An 18,871-nucleotide genomic window follows, 5' to 3' on the forward strand; every position below is an offset into this window, starting at 1 on the left:
GAATCAGTTATAGCCTGAAATAGCAACTGATTCTTGCTTTGGTTCATTCTGAGGTCATGGCAAGTAAGTTTATCCATTCCTGTCGTGTTGTGATTGATTTGAGTGTTGAAGTTTTTTGCTGAAACATTTCATTTCGTAGAAAGTTGATTAGGAATATTGGCACAGAGTGAAAACGATACATTATCGCCGACGTCATCAGGTTGTCATGTATTGGAAACGAGTTTCATTCGAATGCTTTGTTGCTTTTAAATTTCAATATTACCACATGTTTTATAAACATGGATGGAAGTTATTTTACTACATATTTTCTTTTCTTTATGATTCTCAACCTTTTTGTCTTGGTAGACCCCTTGTGGTGCCCATGAAGCAGTCGCGGACCACGAAAAAAATTATTTGAAATTTGGTGTATAAACGGAAACTAATGCTTCATAAATTTCGAAGTGACACACTTCGATCTGGATATTGAGTAAATCAATATGTTAAAATTTTGAAACTGTGAGTGAACAACGTAAATAAACTAAAAAGGCCCTCATAATGAAGTAGGAATGGATGCCAATCACTTGAAGACCCTTTGCAAATATGAAGACTGATACGTTTCACTTTTACAAGATTGAGAAAATTCTAGCAGCCACACTTCACTGTATTCGGATTGAAATGTCATTGCCCATCAGATTTGGCGTAACCGAACATTGAACATTGATCTTTTGACTTGATACAGAGGAAGTGCTGTTAAATGAACAAGTGCTTGCTTTAACACTTAATTATCATAGCCTGCGCAAATAGACGTACATTTGCTAACCTTCTGTTTTTGTCAGATTGCAAATGTCACTCGGGACCGGTAATAATCGAATATCCTGCAATGTAGAATCGATGTAGCAGTGGCGTCTTTTCGCTTTAAACTGTTGAACACTAGAACGTCATTATTACTAGGTAAAGCCCTTGACGTCAACGTAGCCATGGTATTTGTATTAAAGATGTGACGTGGTTTAAAGCTCGCAGAGACAACAATCAATAGAGAAGGCATCAAACTACAATGGGTGATCTCGCAATGGTTCTCAAACAACTTTAATTGAAAATTAAGCTGATGTTTACACACAAAGAGGTTTTTGTTGACCCAAGCCCTATTAACAAATTGTATAATTTCGAGGTCAACACATCGTCATGCGATTTCATTTCAACATAATAAGACGAAAGTTGCTTACTGGAAATTAGTTTTTGTTCAAATATTTATTGGAGTCGCTCGTCGTAAATCCTTTATAGATGTTGAGGGAAACATGCACATCAGTGAGTTCGGCACTTTGATTCGTACGCGTTTTTCCTTCTGCCGTGTTAGCAAGACACCATTGTTTTGTACATCTGTAAAGCTGCGATAAATATTTACTATTTTTTCTCAATTTAAGAGCGTGTTGAAAGGTTAACTTTTATAGCAGGGAGAACTAAGCCTCAAACCTACACCAAGCATTTCTAACTTGTTTTAAACTGCAGACTTCTACAAGAGCAGTTAAGGAGCTGATGAAACGTTATAGTCAAATTCTATAAAGTATTCCTCTGCACTTGCTTTGTCAAGGCAAAAGTTGGACGTGGCAGTGACTAAATTTCTGGACAGTTTAATACGTTGATGATGCCAAGTGAAAAGTCTGTAGCTCGACTGAGTGACCGTCTTCATCACTTTCCCTGGAAGCATGATAGAAAATGTCGATTCAACTCCTTCTCAAGTGGCGGTTTGTACGGAGATACCATTCCAGAAGATCATCAACACAACACAAAGACCCATTCTGATCCCACTCAGCAATTATATCCTCGAAAAGAAGCTACTCAATTCAAGCAATCTCCTTCCATGAAGAAGAAGCTGCTTTACATAAATGCATCTCGTCCTATACCGATACCAAGCAGAAAAGCATGTCACAGTCCTTACACTTCAGGATCTAGCAGTTTTGATAGTCCAGATCCGAAACGAAATTCAAGACGGTAAGACAAACTATCAAATAGAAAAATAATTTTAATAGAGATTAATCACTTTATTTGAACATGAATGAAGAAAGGCGTTTGGTTAGGTACTAATTATGGCAATATAATTTTTGCAAGAGTGTTTGCGAAGAATTAGTTTGCATTTCTGCAATACATTATTATCAGCACTTGGTAGCATTGATGTATCGGTGATAGTAATCACTCGCTGTAGATCCATCTCTACAACAGGATATGGGCTTGTTCGAGTTAACTTGTTTAATACAAAAGCTAATACGAGAATGATGGCAAGTAGAGTGCAGAGGTAGCATTTTTACTTTCAGATTTTAGTATTCTGTTTAGAGAAATACTAAAAAGATCTGCACCATTCAAAATATTGCTGTTGTAGTGCAAGTGTACCTAGTGTACACTGCACATAACTGTAGATCTCTAACAGCATTATTTTGGGATTGCAGAAGGATTTTAACCATTTTTCTAAAACAGAATACCTGCATGTGTAAATAATAATAGAGTTTTTTTTATTTTTTTAGTTTCATTTGAATCCCAAAAATAACCCACAAAACATACATGTTAACAGAAGTAAATACGCGTTAAACAAAGCTCACAAAATGTTTCAATTTTCTTGATGTTTACGCAAAGGGCTTGATGCTTGTGTACATGTTAACATCGATTAAATTTTTAATAAGGCTATTGGTTTTCATACGACTCGGTAAAAACGCAATAGGATCAGGACAGAGCATTGCAAAATGCCAATTCTCTGTTATGTAACCAAACGATATGCTTTGGAGCTAAGTAATAACTGAAGTGGATCCTTTGACTATTTTTGTGATATGAATATTACATTTTTTTGAAGCAAAATATAACTAAATTTTTATCTTTTGACCGTCAGAAAATACTTTTAGTTTTTGCGCTTGCTAGTTGTGTCTTGAATGATGTGATGTCTTTTGAGATCGCTGATGACCAAGGTAATTCACTGCCAGGGTGCAGGTTACACTGTGTGGTGTTTATCCGTTTTGCTATGTTGCTTTTACGCTCTTCTCTTTAAAAAAAATGTTGAAAAAAAAGGACGTCATATCAAGCAAACTGTTTGCTATTTATATCGTCAAAGTGCAAATATTCAAATTTTATCTTCGGCATAAAATTTGCTTGTAGAAACGTTAGTAGCATCTTATGATTGACTTTATTGGAAACGTACCCAGACTGCAAAATCCGTCAGTTTTACATTGATTTAACGTCAGCAGACGTGGAATCATCGTAAAAATGACTGATTTTGCTGTCTGGGTAACAACCTAGATCCCAGACAACTCTTCAGCTTTTTTCAATTTTAATTCTACTTTAGACGTTGAATCAATGTGAAAAACGGGCTGATTTGCAGGCTGGGTTGTTGAAAGATACAAAACAGCAAAAACCCCTATAAAATCACAGGCTAGTAGCCTACTGAATTCAACGACTTGAGATGTCGTGTGCACAGTTATTTGATCAAACCTGTTGCGGCATCCGTTCCTTGGTGACACACTTGCAAACAGCCACGACAAATTACAGTAATAACAAACAAACATCAAATCTATTTTTGTTGTTTACGCTTTGCACTATACCTTAAGCTAAAGATAGGTAGCAACAAAGAGTGACATCAGGAAGTTTTAGGCCCAATGGGATTTCCTATCTGTTGTCGCTGTCTGCATTGAGCTTTGTTACGTTCATAGAACAGACATTGCTACATTTATGAAAAAATGCCGAGTGAAATGTCAGCCAAGTTTTTAAATCAATTGTCACCAGTTCATCCGTATGGCCTTCCATTGACTTATTAATGTGTTGCAACGGGTGTGGTGGTAAATATTAATGCCAAATCTTTTTGAGTCTCTTAAAAGATACAATAGAATTATTTTACAGATTTTGGTGATATATTTATTCTGTTTGCATTGGCTTTTGTGAATTGTTTGTAAAAATCACTTGTGAAAAACCTATTGCAAATTATACAACGTTCTTGTGTAACCTACTGTCGTCTTAATTTTGTTCAAGTAAAAACAAATAGAAAAGTTTCGATGGTGGCTAGCTGGTTATTCATGAAGACGTTTTGAAGTTGTTTTCAGTGGGCCTGAAAACAATGAGAATTTTTTTCCTTGATATGGAATCTACCTCAATTTTCTCTGCTCCATTTTTATACGTGGAATTTCTCTTGCTGAATTTGTTTATCGTGTCTTTGCAGTGTCTCCGGTTTTCAACCGTATTTATGGCCTCGGCTTACTTGTGTATCCTCATGCCAACATTATTATCGATACTTCACTGCATTACTTTGCAACACTTCAATAACATATAGCAGTTTAGTACCAACAACAGTGCATTGTTTCAGGATTTTAAGTTAAATTTAAAACGATAGTTCACATACAGTTGATATGAAATGAAATTTTTTAAGTCGTTGACATAAGAATAGTCGAGATCATCACAAAACATTGTAGATAGAAGGGAATCTTACTTTTTACTCTTCTCGTATTTAGCCTATTTCGTACTTCTTATGATCTTGTTGTGTGTAATAGCTTCATAGAGCGTGAAGTTGACTCTTCCATGTTTCAAATATTCGTAGATTGCCCACTGAGGACTTCTCAACTAACAGTTTTGCACAGCCGTGCGGCGCTATCGAGAATGTTTTTTTAGCGCTAGTGGGCATTGTCGAGCATGAAGCAAACTGGAACAACTTCAGTTGTGGTTCTGGGGTGGAAAACAAGTGGTTTTAGAAAACGTTTTGTGGTTACATAGCATTTAGTTGAAAGCAATTCATTTGGAAGTTTTGAATTAGTAATGAGGAGTGCTCTTAGCTGTCTATAAGTAATGAGTTCTTTTTGCTTGGTCACTTAAAAAGGTTTAACGTTTTCTAAAAGAAAATTTAAAAACAACGTTGTTTTGTTACAAATCAGCAAACCGTTATTTATATACAAAAATAAATCATTTATAAACGTTGTTACGTAAGCTACAACAAATTTCTATTTTATTAACTACCGCTACTGTATTAGCCATTATTTTCAGAATTCACCACTCAATCTAAATTTAACAGCGTGAGGTTTGGGCTTTTTCGGTGGGTAAACTTAGCCTGATGATTTAAGAATTCGGGCAATGCGTGTTAAGATGGACGTGTATTTACCGAAACTGTGAGATAGCAGCAAGTCTCAACACAACAGATAAGTGACACGTAAAAATTATTTTTTCGAGAACGTGTGGCAGTTTCTCCCAAAATCACGCAGCCAAGAAGAAACAGATTTATCTGTAAAAATTTTCGGTTTATTTTATTTGCTCAGAACGAAATCGTCAGCTGCCGCATTTGAATTCACTCAATCGTAATAATTTTTTGTAAACATAAGAAGTATTGCCACAGTTCTGTAAAATTTTCTTTATTTAAAAACCAGCTTCCTTATCGGTACGTTCATTTAAAGCAGCCAAGCATGTAATCAGAATAAAACAAGGGAAATGTAAAAACCCGTCATAGTCAGAACGTGTTGGTTAAGTTTACACAGTTAGGTTCAACAATCTATAGTAGCCTACCTATTATTAGAGATAGCGGTTGACAAGGGTTGCTGGATTTGATAGAATTGTTACTGCACAGTTGAGACAGATCAATCGTTTTATCATTCAATGAGAAGCTGTTCTGTGATCACTTTAATCAAGCTGGTAAAACTGATTCATTTGACATTGATACAACATCTGCGAACGTTGAATCAATACCACGTAATTCAAACATGGGCTTAAACGGATTCGCTGAGCTGATCTGTAGCAGTTTGCGACTACGTACGAGTATCGCTATGACGTACGTATTGAATTTAGTCACACGAGTATTGCAATTGATACCGTGCATGTTGAAAACAGAAGCACAGGTAGAATTTAGTGTACAAAAGACAGAGATTTACTTTTTAAGAAGTCGAACCTTGTTTAACTTTTTGCTGTGATTTTTTTAGTTAAATTACAGTGTAGTTTTTGTGCATTAGCTCGTGTCAGGAGTAAGCTTACCCAGACAACGAAATTTGTCATTTGTACGTTAATTCAACGTCTGCAGACGGATTTTTGTTGTCTGGAAAACTTACTATCATCATGCAAAGAGTGAGTTCATTCAACTTGGTAAAAGTTACGTCGGCGTACAGCAAAGATTATATTCTACTGTGCAGTACAGTCTATTGTACTGTATGATTAAAACAGACAATATGTAGCAAGGCAAATTGTAATATTTTTTAAAGTAGTCTTAAGTTTCTCAAGTCAGAATTATAGTTTGAATTGTCTTTTCATTTACGCCAACAGTTGTATTTTAGAAAAAATCTGAACCGAAAATCTTTTTGTGCAAAAACCTCACCCTGAATAACAGAAATGAGCAAACAGCCAAGGATTTGAAACTGCATTTGGATTCTTATTGTTATTCGATTAACATTTTGAGTGCAGTAGTTGTAGGTTACAATAGCCGCACACCACCTTATATGGGAATCGTCAGTGACTTGAATAATCAGACTGGACGCTTATTGGAAGCTCCAGCGCCCCAAAGCACAGCAATGTTCCGTAAGAAAATGCGACCAGGTCCCCTGAAACTCGTTTATAACTTCGCCACACCAACACCAAAGCAAAAACGAATATTTTCATTCAAGTAAGTAGCTTACCGGTACTCTATTAAATAACTTGGTCATGACAATATTTTTAGTTCTTTGCAGCAAAACTTTACGCTGTAGTGTTTCTTGTACACTACGAAATAAAATTTCGTGGTCGCGCTTTAGCCCAACCAACCAAAAAAAACTTCGTCTTTTCATCCGATTTTTTGTTTATTTTTAGTTTGTCTGGTGCAGTTGTAGAGTTCTGTTCAGGATTTGGTTGGTGCAGTCGTAGAGTTCAGTTTGCCTTCGAAGACTTATTGCAGTGTGCTAGAGCCATTGTCAACGTGAGTGTAACTTAATGCTTCACAACACTTTTTGGCAAAGTACACTTACATATTTTTAAAACTGTCAGCTCTCCCCAATCAAATAGGCGTATGTTACTAACGCCTGCAACCATCCACAATACTATGCACATTGCAAGTCAATTGCGTTTTGAGTTTGATGTAATAAACACATGCAATTTCAACGCGAACTAAAAATGTTTTCCACTAAAAATATAAGCAACAAAAACTGAAACAAAAGTAGCCAAATGTTCAAACTACAATTTTTCTCGTGGCTCACTTAAAATCGCTACAAGACACGTCATTGTGCCACGATTCACCGGTTCCGGCCCGGCCGGGTACTGGTCAAAGGAGATCGCTCCCACTGGCAAGGAATACTGTATGTACATTGTACAAGCTTGGCTCCAGCTGAGCTCATGCTTTGTTTTGAAGATATGGCCATCGGCTCACCTGAGCTGCGTTTTCCTTAAATTACACACACCTTCTGCTAAGTTATTGTTTTGTTATTTTTTATTATCAGTTTCATGTCTTTTATGGCAGGAAGCTGGAAGAAAACTGAATGTTTTTGATGGTGGTGTCAACTAAAGACACAAAAAATTAAACTATCCATGGGAATTTTATTTATTACGCCTCGTTTGGTCTATTTTAGTGACTGTCTATTCAGGAAAGTGCTGATTCCATTGTTTGCGTCAAGCCAGTGACGACCATGTTTCCTCTCGGTGAACAATGCTGTTCCATTGACGAGTGAACAATGTATTATAATGTCCCTCTGAGGTCTGAGTATGCTGTGCATCCTCTTCCTTTTAAAATATATAGGTCTCATCCATGTTATTGTAATATCCTGCCCATACCTCATACTTGTCAGATGTGGCAGTTGTGTGTTTGCGGGTGTTTAAACCAAAAGGCTTAAGCAGCAAATACTGTTTGAAAGAGTGCAATTCAGACAAATGATGTTTGAATTATTCAAGACAATTAAATCTAGATGACTTCAATCTATTTGAGCTAGTTGCGGTTCAAATTTATGCAGAGAGTTTTCAATTGTAAATAGGAACGTCAGATAGGCTTTGTTCATGTGGACCGGCGAAGAATAACTTTATGTAGACAAGCAGATTGACCGGTTATGGAAATGCAAGAGTATTATTTCTGAATAGTTCTGTCAGTTTCCTTAACCATTTGCTTAGGAAGAAACTTTTGCTTCACATTGATGTAAAATAGAAGAACAAAGTTTCAGTTTTGAAGTTAACGACATCTTTTGCACCATCAACCTGTTCTGTGGTTGTACTAGCATCTAGGCTTAAAAGTGCCACAAAGATGGAGAACAATGAAAGTGATACTTACCCAACGTATTTAGTATACTCAGAAACTCACAAAAACAGATGCAGATATTATTTCAGGACCTGCAGGTAATGCGACGTTTTCATTTTGAATAAATTAGTGTGACTATGAATTAATTATGTCTCTAAAGATGCACTTTCGCTTAATGGAGATGTGAGACCAGTTTGAAAGTCGTCTCGGATCTACAAGTCAGATCTACCGATACTTTTAAAACTTGTAAGCTCATCTCCTGAAACAACAAAGTAATTGAAATCTGTAAAAAATCTGCTCTGCGGTGTTTCCCACATTGCTGTACAAGTCTAAGCTCCTTGTGGAGGTTTTCACGGTTTTTCAAATTGTCAAAGAGCTTCATAAATAAATTTCATTTAGTTGTTGAACTTGTTGGTATGTTTTTATTTTTTATTTTATTTTTTTATTTCCCACCTAGTATAGGCTACATTGAGAACTCTTTTCGCAAACGGCCACAAAAAGGAATGTAGCAGGCATGTTATCAAGTATCATTTAGTAGCGCTTTAATCCAACAAAACACAGCATTGTATTTTTTAAATTACATATATTTTGTAAAACGTATAATCTCAGTTTTTTATCCAAATTATTGCATAATTGAGGGGACAAGGCCTTACTGAATTGCTACTCACAAAAGTCTGCTTGAGCAACTTCACTATCCACAGTACAAAACTCCCGCTTACCTTGTGGTTGAGTGCCTACCGTGCTGTTATGTCACTATTAGCTAAACTCCGTTACACTGTGAATACAAAATGTATGGAAAATATTAGGATGATCAAAAACACTGAAAACGTTGTATCTTTGTTTCGAGCGGTGGTAACGGTCGAAACAAAATAAAGTAGACCTATAGTGTGATAATTGCGTATGAATGTGTCAGAAAATTTCTTTCATGCAAAAGCGTTCTATTGAGATTTTCACCAGAAGCCAATCTGCCTATTTTTTATTTGTTCCCTCGTAGTCCCCTCAGTTCAGTTTGTTTTTATTCTCCTCTACCACAAACTTCTACTTCTGCTATCTCTACCCCGGTTGACGTTCAATAAAGAAGTCGACGTTTAAGCATTATCGTAGAATTTGTTTACTTTTACCCACAAGCAAAAAAAAAGACCAACGCATGTCTCTAGTTGGCCTACTGGATTGCAATAACCAAAATAACAATATTGACAAATTAAAATAAACTTTTTTTTTCAAAAATTACTAGAAAGCGCTTTCTTCTTGTAATCTAAAGTTTTGGTGTAGAACCGGTCGTGTCCAGATTTAGAATACTGTACTCAACTAAAGAAAGTTTTTCTTTTACATCGTATTAACGGCACGGAACGTCTTTCTAACTTGAGAAGCTCTGTGGAAGAAGATGACCGAATGCAGATACTGTACTTATTACCTATGTGTTAAAGAGCAGCATTGCGTCACTTAGTAAAAAGAAATTTGCCGTCAAGTAAAGTTTAAAGTTGTAGCCTACTCTATCTACAGACAGAAGACAAACATCTACGCATCATCTGCTTCTAGTCACTATGCCACACGTATGACTTCCTCATCTTTTACGTCGTTACCCAAACCATAAGTGACAATTCCTATTAAATGAGAGTCATTTTGTGTGAGCGATGAAACTGCGTGTAGAATGATTAGGTTAGTACCCTTCATTTCAATACTTCTAGAACTGATTCTTCAACAAGATCTGGTACTGGCGAATATGATATTTAGGTGAGAAAACTAAATTGCATTTTTGGCATGTTGATCTGTGAAAGGTAAGCTTTCACCATAGGAAGTTGTAGGAGTGCGATTACATTAATCGCAGGAAAGGGTGACTTTGTTACACAAGACTGACGCAAAAGTAGTAATTTTGTTTTGTTGTAGGCAACCGTTGTCACTCATTAAGCGTTGTCAAAGCCAAAGGTGTGTTTTACTTGCGCTTTGGTGAATAGTTAGTCTGAAGGCGAGCAATCTGTAAACCTTCAACTCGCATTTCAAGCAGGCCGTTCGAGAAGTGCTGTTTTCGTTGTCGTCTGAAAAGGAACTGGTAAAAGAATTGTAGTTCTATATTTTTTCATTGAATTGCTTTGGCGCTGGCAATAATACAATTCATCCCAATTATGATAAATTTTCGTTGGTTTTTCATTTAGCTTTCTGTCACCTTGAGTCTGTTCAGTTTCCCGTAGACCTACAATGCAAACTCTTGCACTGCCATTCTCTTTATTTGCTTGCATTAAATATAGCTTATTTTGAATGAAAATAAGATTCCCAAATTGCAGAAACTAAACTCAAGGTTTAGCAAACGTTTACTTTCGAAAACTAAACTATTCAAAATGAAAACTGTTTTCTTTAGGGCTAATACGCAAGTTGACTATTACAATGCTACTGAGTTTTAGAAGGTGGTAATGATTCAGTTTTTGAAACACTTCTTAAATCATCAGTGTCTGTTTTGCCATTAAAACGTCTTGTTTTATTTCCTTTAATTTGAAATGGATCCTTAATTGCTTATGTAGCCCGCTGCGAAGTTTCTACGATTTATTCACTCAACACATAGTTTTATTCTGTTGCTTTATTATTTTGCGAGATGTTGTCAGGCCTTAGTCTTGTTATGTGCATACAAAATTCGCAATTCTTCATTGTGTATGTGAGGACTTGCTGTTACAAACGGTTGCTTCAATATTTTAAGTAGCAATTAAGAGCTGGTCATTATTTTACAATCTTCTTCTATCCAGTCTTCCGAAATCAGAGCTTGCTTGAAAAACCCCTTCAAAGTTGAAAGGTGTTATGGTCAACGCCGACCTTGATAAAAGCCGTTCGTTGTAACGTTGGCTTCACTTCTTGTATTTTAGATAGCACGTTTCAGTGGAAGTACCTTTTAATAGTTTTAGTAGAATTTGCAGCTACTATTGTGCAGCATGCCAACAGGGATCGCGATGTCAACGCTTCCACCATGTTACTTTCTATATCGCAGTGTACTGTATATTAGTTTTAAAACTGTTATGCTTGTTGGATTTTTTATATTTGGTTGAATCTACTAGTCTATCCTGACGCAGATTCGTCAGTTTGTGCATCTTATTTGATCAAATTATTAATAGTGTAAGAATTGCACACTGTTTGTAAATTTGATAGCATGCTCAATTTGATTTTTTCCATCTCAAATAAGTATTTAAGGATGGATGTTTGTGTTGGTCCTTTTCAAACCGTTTTTGTTTTTTTCTTATGTGGTTTGTTGGTTATATCTGCTTTCGGTTTGTATTTGATGTGGACAAACGAATAACAAAAAATTAAGTTGCAGTGAAAGCCTGCTTACATTGTTGATGGACTGTGTCTTGTTACTTGTTCAGTACGCTGGTGGCAGGTAACACGTTTATTACAGAATTACGCATGAATTGAGTCGGGAGCTGACTCAATCTGAACTTTCACCTTAATAATTTTCTATTTTACTTTTCACCTGTTGTTTCATAACTTTCTTTGTGATGTCATATGAGAGGATGTCAAGGAGAAAAATAAATATTTTTGGAATTTTTTGTGAAAACGAAATCAAAAGTCGGTAAGGTCACGATTATGGACAATTCTTCTACTGTCGTTGCTAGAAAAGAAATATAGCATGTCCAGAGCCACCAGATATCGGAGTTGTGTACAGTGAGTTCAGACGTTTTGTCTTGATACGATTTTTGTTATACAATTAGATAGAAAATCGCTGTTGTAATTGCGATTCGCGTCGTTTCTGTTATTGATATTTCGCTGCGAGTTTTCACAGTTCTTTGGCTCTTTCAATATGTTGTTAGCTGTTTGAATACCAGTTGGTTGAACAACAAAGTTGCTCAAATAAGCATGCAATATTGTCAATTAAGTTGGTTAAAGCTAAATTTTTTTGGTATTTATGCTGCCTCAAAAGGACCGGGTAAAAAGACAAACCTTGTTTTTTCTTTAATTTTGGTTTGTCGATATATATAAATTTAGGAGTAAAATAGTTGGAACGACCAGTCTGCATAATCAAAAAATAAAGACCCAAAATGTAGATACTGTACAAAACTCGTTTTAATGGCATATCAAATCAGAAACCAAACGCGCCACATACGTCCAAGTGCAAATATTGAAGTATTTCTTTACTACAGTATTTACATAAATTTAGCAGTGGGAAAATAGCACATTGGTCATAGCTATGGTGGTAGGTACCAAGACTCCTAGAAATTGACCTTAATTGCACTAGCAGGATAATCGGCCGTGTTCAAGTAGGTTATGTGGGCACTAACTTGCCCTTTTTTCGCCAGTTCTTTAGCTGACTCTAACTAGGCTCTCTCCCTTGTTGTAACCCTCCAGTTAACCCATTGTTATTGTCGATTGCTGTCCTTAAAAGCCACGCTGAAAACTTCGTCCAATTTTCAACCAAGTAGCGCTCAAGTTTGTACGTGCATATCGAAAACAAATCCTGTCATGATTCTTTGTTTTGGAGTGTTTGCTCATCGACTGCGCAGCACACAAAATGTCTCCAAATTTTGTTGCTTCATTTTTGTATTGCGACGTAAAATCAACGATACTTCGTTTAAAGTTGTACCTGGAAAGTGCCTTTATTTCATGCTGAGTCACATATCAGTGTATTTACTCATATTTTTAAAATAACAATTTTGTGCAGAAAATCGTGCTTCCACAGTGTTACTTCACAGGTTTCAAAGGTTACTGAGTCTTTGTTCTTGTTACAATACACAAAATTTGTTTTTTCAGTTTTAATTTACCAGTACATTGACAATATTTAGAGCTGTGAGCACAGCCATCTTAGACCCGAATATATCTGACGTTGTTAAAGGAGTGAAAACTCTTGTAAAAACAGTCATCTTCATCCTATTGCACATTAAAGGTCGCTCATAGTGTGTGCGCGCGCGCTCGTGCGATTTGCTGTTCCCATCTGGCCGGATGCAGTTCCAGCAAGAATTTTCTAAACAGCTTCTTCAACGTTCATTAGTTTTCTACGCACATTTGGTAGATTTGTGCAGTGTGATCTTTTATGGCGTTCTTACCAGTTTAAAGTTGCTAATTCGGTTGTATATTTTAGTTTTGCACTGTAAACTTTTGCAGTTGAAGGAAACATAGAGGTGTTGCAGAATAGATTATTGGGACGTTTGAAAGCACTTGTCATATCGCGAGAAAGTTGCTTTTATTGAAAAACAATGGCAGAATAACATTGACTAAATGTGATACATTGAGTATCACCTTTAGCAACATAATCGGAACTTGTTCCTTAAGTGTAGATTGACAACATTGACTTTGCTGATCCTAAGAAGTTTCTGATTTGTAGTTATTCATTTGATTGAGTAGGCTAATTCGTGCATTTGTTACTTGTATTAGGTAACATATCTACGAAGTTTACGAATATTTTATTTCATGTAGGTTTTAGAGATACTTCTGTCCTGCTTGCAGATTCTTTTGTTTAATTGATAGTGACGAAAGATGTCTTAGAATTCATGAAAATTTGATTTCTGTTAACTTGTGCCGTTTTAGAAAATTGAAGTTCTTTAACAGGGGTTTGCACAACCATTACTGTCCAGATTTTGCTGCTTGAAAATTTCGACCTTGATAATGCGTACAGTAATAGATTTGCAGTTAGCTCCAAGCTTCCTAAGTATTGATTTAATATCCAATATCACTGTATTTCAATGTTTGTGAGAGCTGCGAAATGACATTGAAACTATTTCTGGAGCAAAGAATTTATGTTTAAACGAAATGTACACAAAATTTCTCATGGCAGTGGGGTGGGGAGAGTTGAAACAAATTTGCATGAGGCCACGTGAAACCATGGTAATCAACTTTTACACAGCAGAAACGAAAGTTAGCCCATGATAAGTCACAAAACGTAGGCCTGCAGTTCTACTAATCATCAAGAATACAAGGTTGTTGAGCAAGCTTTACCAACATCCCGTTTTTGGTTAAAAAGTTTGTAAATTTGTTGGTTTAATGGGCAATGCGGTGAAGGTTGTTATTGTATTTGTAACCCACTGTTTACAATTTTGCCAGCGATATATGCTTTTTCTTGTGCAGTCCGAAGACATTTTTCATAGGAGTTACGTTAAGATTGTATCTAATGTTAAGACATGGGTTAAGATTACATCGCATGTAGCAAAAGGGTAGTTTAAACGCTCGTTGTTGTGGCCCTTACTTTTACTCTACGGCAGAAAAAAATTGTTCAACGATGTAACCTTCTACAAACCTTGTGTATATTTCACATTCATGTTGCTGCAGCGCCTCAATCATAAATGTCATATGAACTAGTACAACACAGCAATTTTTGAATAACTATAGCTTCCGCATCGTTAATCTGAGCCAGCAATTTAATTGAGCTGCCCCAACAAATGATGGAAACTGTAGCCTACTAAAAATTGGACAAGCTACCAGTTAAAAATAGAACTGGAAACAAGTTTATACGTGTGATTCGCCTGGGTCGAAAGTTGGTTAGTTTTGTTTCAACATGTCCTACAGCACTTACAGTATAAACAACAAAACTACACCATAAAAGCAGGCAAAAAATTAGTAATTTTTATACCGACTGTTCATTTTTGTACTGTTTTGTTCCCTTATAGACAATTTCTTGACTATAATTGCTCTTTCATAATGAAAGTATGTATTCCTCAAGCTCGGTTAACCCAAAAATCGATTAAGTATGTTGCGCTAATGAAGAAAAATAGACGATAACGCCTGGAAGAAAGCTGTGACTAAAAAGCAATACAATAATAAAAAACTTCAAATTTCAAGCGCAATCCTGAAATTCAGTGACCCACCCCTATGTATAAAACTGTTGGGGAATGACGAGGTTTCCCCGACCGAAAAGCTTTTATCAGTTGATTTCGACACAATATTTTTGTGTCGGTTGTGGAAGCAAATAAAGTATTTTTGTATCCATTGTTAGAAAGATGTCAGATAATTTCGTTTCGGAAAGAAACGATTACACTCCCAGTTTGGGCTGTAGCGGACACGATGAAGACATTGTAGTTTCAAATCTTAAGGATGACGAGTGCAGAGACATTCTTAGGCCGCTTGCCCTACGCAACAGTTCTCCAGGACACAGTCGCTCATCAAGCGGGGCTAGCCGTGGGCTTCTGAACAGGCCCAAAGTCAGCCGACAACCTCGAGCGTCACTTCCCAACATCAGCCCACCAAGGTTGCCACGACGTTCACTGCTTTTTAAATCGATGTCAAGTTTGCTACATAAATTTTCAAAAACATATCAACTTATTAAGAGAAAGTTGTAAAATGTTGGTGCAAGTTGTTAACACAATCCTTAGTTGGCTACAAAGATGCCTTCATAAATTGTTGTCTTTTTTGTTTCAGTTTTGACGTTGAGAATGGGATGTCGCCAATGCGAAGTCCAAGGGATTCTCAGTCACCGAGCATGATCCTGCATCCCTCCACGGTGCAGCACAACCAGAGGAGAGAGTCCTTTCTTTACCGTTCCGACAACGAGTACGATCAATCCTCTCCCAAGATAGGCACAAGAACGTCATCCATCGTTAGTGACCAGTGAGTTGTCTGAGGATTTTGTGTTGTTAAAGTTTGGCAAAAGTGTTGTAGCCGCTATACCAAACTTGGGAAAGCTCATTGTTATGGTAGCATAGTTGTCAGCGGGTTGTCTGCAATGCAACAAAAAAACAAGATATCTTGAAGCGTAGTTTTGTATAGAAAATAGTAAAAAAGTTTCTGTTGTAACGTTTTCGTTCCCCGAGATCTTGCAAAATAAAACTTGTACTTTAAACATTCTTGAAAGTTTTTATTTTTTTATTTTACTTCGATGCGAAATCGCTTTGTCTTTGTTTTGTTTTGAAATCGAAACGGTTTATCATAGGCTCGACACAAAATTAGCCACATCAGAATACACCATTGTACTTAAGTAAAATGAATTAGATAAAAGTTGTTATTACAGAATGCAATTGAAAATATATTTCAATCAGCTCGCGGCCACATGAAAAACATTTGCTGACCGCGGACCGTATGTTGAGCAGGTCTGACGTAGTAGTAGTAGGCATCCTTCCATCTTTTCAGATGATGGTAGCACTCTGGGTACGGCAGCTTCTCATATGGCTCTGAAGTCCAATCCTGGCGTGGCAGTCTTGTCCACAGTTTGGACATATGAAATCAGAGGAATTCTGAGGCTGTTGTCTCTCTTTTCTTCTTTGTCTTCTTTCCTCTAGTTGCTTCCTCCGCCTCGACTGACCCTTTGCTAGACCCGCACTGACTTCGTAGCGCCATCTGTTGCGATTTGCTGCGATCAGTTCCCAGCTGGCAGGGTCTATGTCAGTCTGCTTCAGGTCTCGTTTGCAAACGTCTCTGTAACGCAGTGCGGGTCGTCCTACTGGGCGTTTCCCTGTGGCAAGTTCACTGTACAGGATGTCCTTTGGAATGCGCCCATCCTTCATTCTGGATACATGCCCCAACCAGCGTAGACGTCGCTGGCAGAGGAGAAGGTGTATGCTCAGGGAGCAAGAACGTTCCAGAACAGTGGTGTTGGGTATTCTGTCCTTCCAGGAAATACCAAGAATGCGCCTCAAGCAACGAAGGTGAAAGCTTTCAAGGCGGTTTTCTTGTCTGGCGTAAGTGGTCCAGGACTCACTACCATACAGCAGAGTACTAAGAACACACGCACGGTACACTTTGAGTTTTGTATTAAGTGTCAAAAGATTATTGTTCCACACTCTCCTCCCGAGTTGAGTCATCACACCTGCAGCCCTGGCTATCCGTCTGTCGATTTCCTTATCTAAGGACAGGTTGCTGGTGACCATTGAACCAAGGTAGGTGAAGTGGTCTGTCACTTCGAGCACTTCTGGTCCTGTGGTGATGACAGGTGGCTTGGGGACATCTTGGCCCATGACTACTGTTTTCTTGATGCTGATGGTCAGTGCGAATTCCCTACAGGCGTGTGCAAACTGGTTGAGCAACTGCTGCAGCTCGGGCTCGGCGTGTGCTGACAGTGCTGCGTCGTCGGCAAACAGCAGTTCTCTGATCAGCACTGTGCGAACCTTCGTCTTGGCTCTCAGTCGGGCCAGGTTGAACAGTTTCCCATCACTGCGGGTGTGTAGGTGGACACCTTGTGTGGAGTGACCGAATGCAAACTTCAGTAACAGAGAGAAGAAAATCCCAAACAAAGTCGGCGCAAGGACACATCCTCGTTTCACACCAGACCGAATTGCGAAGGGTTCAGAGGTCTCCCCGTCGTAACTGACCACACCCTGCATGTCCTTGTGGAAGGAGATGATGATGCTAAGCAGCTGTGGAGGACAGCCAATCTTCTGCAGTAGCTGAAACAGGCCTCTCCTGCTGACAAGGTCAAAAGCCTTCGTCAGCTCAATAAAGGCGATGTATAACGGCCTCTGCTGCTCACGGCATTTCTCTTGAAGCTGTCGTACGGAGAAAATCATGTCTGTTGTGGACCTCTGGGCGCGGAACCCGCACTGAGATTCAGGGTAGACCCTGTCGGCCAATACCTGAAGGCGCCTAAGGACCACCTTGGCAAAGACTTTTCCCACAATGCTAAGCAGAGAGATGCCTCTGTAGCTGTTACAATCAGTGCGATCCCCCTTGTTCTTGTACAGAGTAATGATCCTGGAGTTGCGCATGGACTGCGGTACTTGGCCCTCTTTCCAACAAAGACGCAGTAGCTCGTGCAGTGGTTTTAGCAGGACAGGTTTCCCACACTTTATGACCTCGGCTGGAATGTTATCCTCTCCCGGTGCTTTCCCACTTTGCATAGAGTCAATGGCTTTACTCAGTTCTTATAAAGTAGGTTCTGCATCAAGCTCTGCTATAACAGGTAAATCTTCAATGTTGTCTAGCAGTTCTTGAGAGACTGAGCTTTCTGTTGAATATAGTCCCAGGTAATGTTCCACCCAGCGTGCCATCTGCTTGTTCTTGTCTGTAAGGATCTCGCCAGTCGATGCTTTAAGGGGGGCACACTTTTTGATTGGTTTTCCTGTTGCTTGCTTGATGCCCTCATACATTTTTTTTATGTTGCCACTGTCTGATGCAGACTGGATACGTTCTGACAGCAGAAGCCAGTGGTTGTTAGCACAGCGGCGTGAGGTTTGCTGAGCTCTGTGTCGGGCGGCTTTTAGGGCTTGTAGGTTCTGACTGCTCGGGTTTTGTTTGTAGCTGAGCAGTGCTTTACGTTTCAGGTCGATAATAGGTTCCAACATAGAGATGTGTGCTTCAAACCAGTCTGTGTTCTTTCGCTTCTTCTCTCCATAGGTCTGGACGGCTGCACGGTGGATGGTCTTACTCAGTGACTCCCACATGTGTTCTGCGTCCTGAGTCTGGGCAATGTTCAGGCTTTCTTCAAGACGTTCAAAAAACTTCTGGTTTTTGTTTGGAAGGGGGTTTTGCTGACATCGATTTTTGGCTGGCCTTTCTTCTTGATGTGATGCAGCCTCTTGGGCCTTATTGATATCCTTGAGGCAACAAGAGAGTGGTCAGTGTCGCAGTCTGCACTGTGGTATGATCTTGTGTTGCAGACACTGTTTAAAGAGGTACGTCGTGTGAATGTGTGATGACTAGATCCAACTGGTGCCATCTTTGCGATCTGGGGTGTCGCCAGGATGCTTTATGCATAGCCTTGTTTTGGAAGAAAGTGTTTGTTACACAAAGGTTGTGGTAGCAGCAAAGCTCGAGGAGCCTTTGCCCGTTGTCGTTCATTTTGCCAATCCCATGGTGACC

General features: G+C 38.3%; 1 protein-coding gene across 4 annotated transcripts in view; it reads left to right on the plus strand.

Moving 5' to 3' along the window:
* LOC145778198 (3',5'-cyclic-AMP phosphodiesterase 4C-like) overlaps positions 1 to 18,871 on the plus strand; it is a 77,587-nt gene that overhangs the window by 34,562 nt on the left and 24,154 nt on the right. For 3 of the 4 annotated variants that reach the window (XM_082589647.1, XM_082589648.1, XM_082589652.1), the window contains one exon: positions 15,500 to 15,688. In XM_082589647.1, the coding sequence (XP_082445773.1) occupies positions 15,500 to 15,688 (189 nt within the window). Of the gene's footprint in view, positions 1 to 11,723; positions 11,819 to 15,499; positions 15,689 to 18,871 lie in introns of those variants that run through there. The other variant, XM_082589651.1, reaches the window with a different exon arrangement.

The sequence above is a fragment of the Aplidium turbinatum genome, chromosome 10 (assembly GCF_918807975.1).
Source record: "Aplidium turbinatum chromosome 10, kaAplTurb1.1, whole genome shotgun sequence".
In the NCBI taxonomy this organism is placed as follows: domain Eukaryota; kingdom Metazoa; phylum Chordata; class Ascidiacea; order Aplousobranchia; family Polyclinidae; genus Aplidium; species Aplidium turbinatum.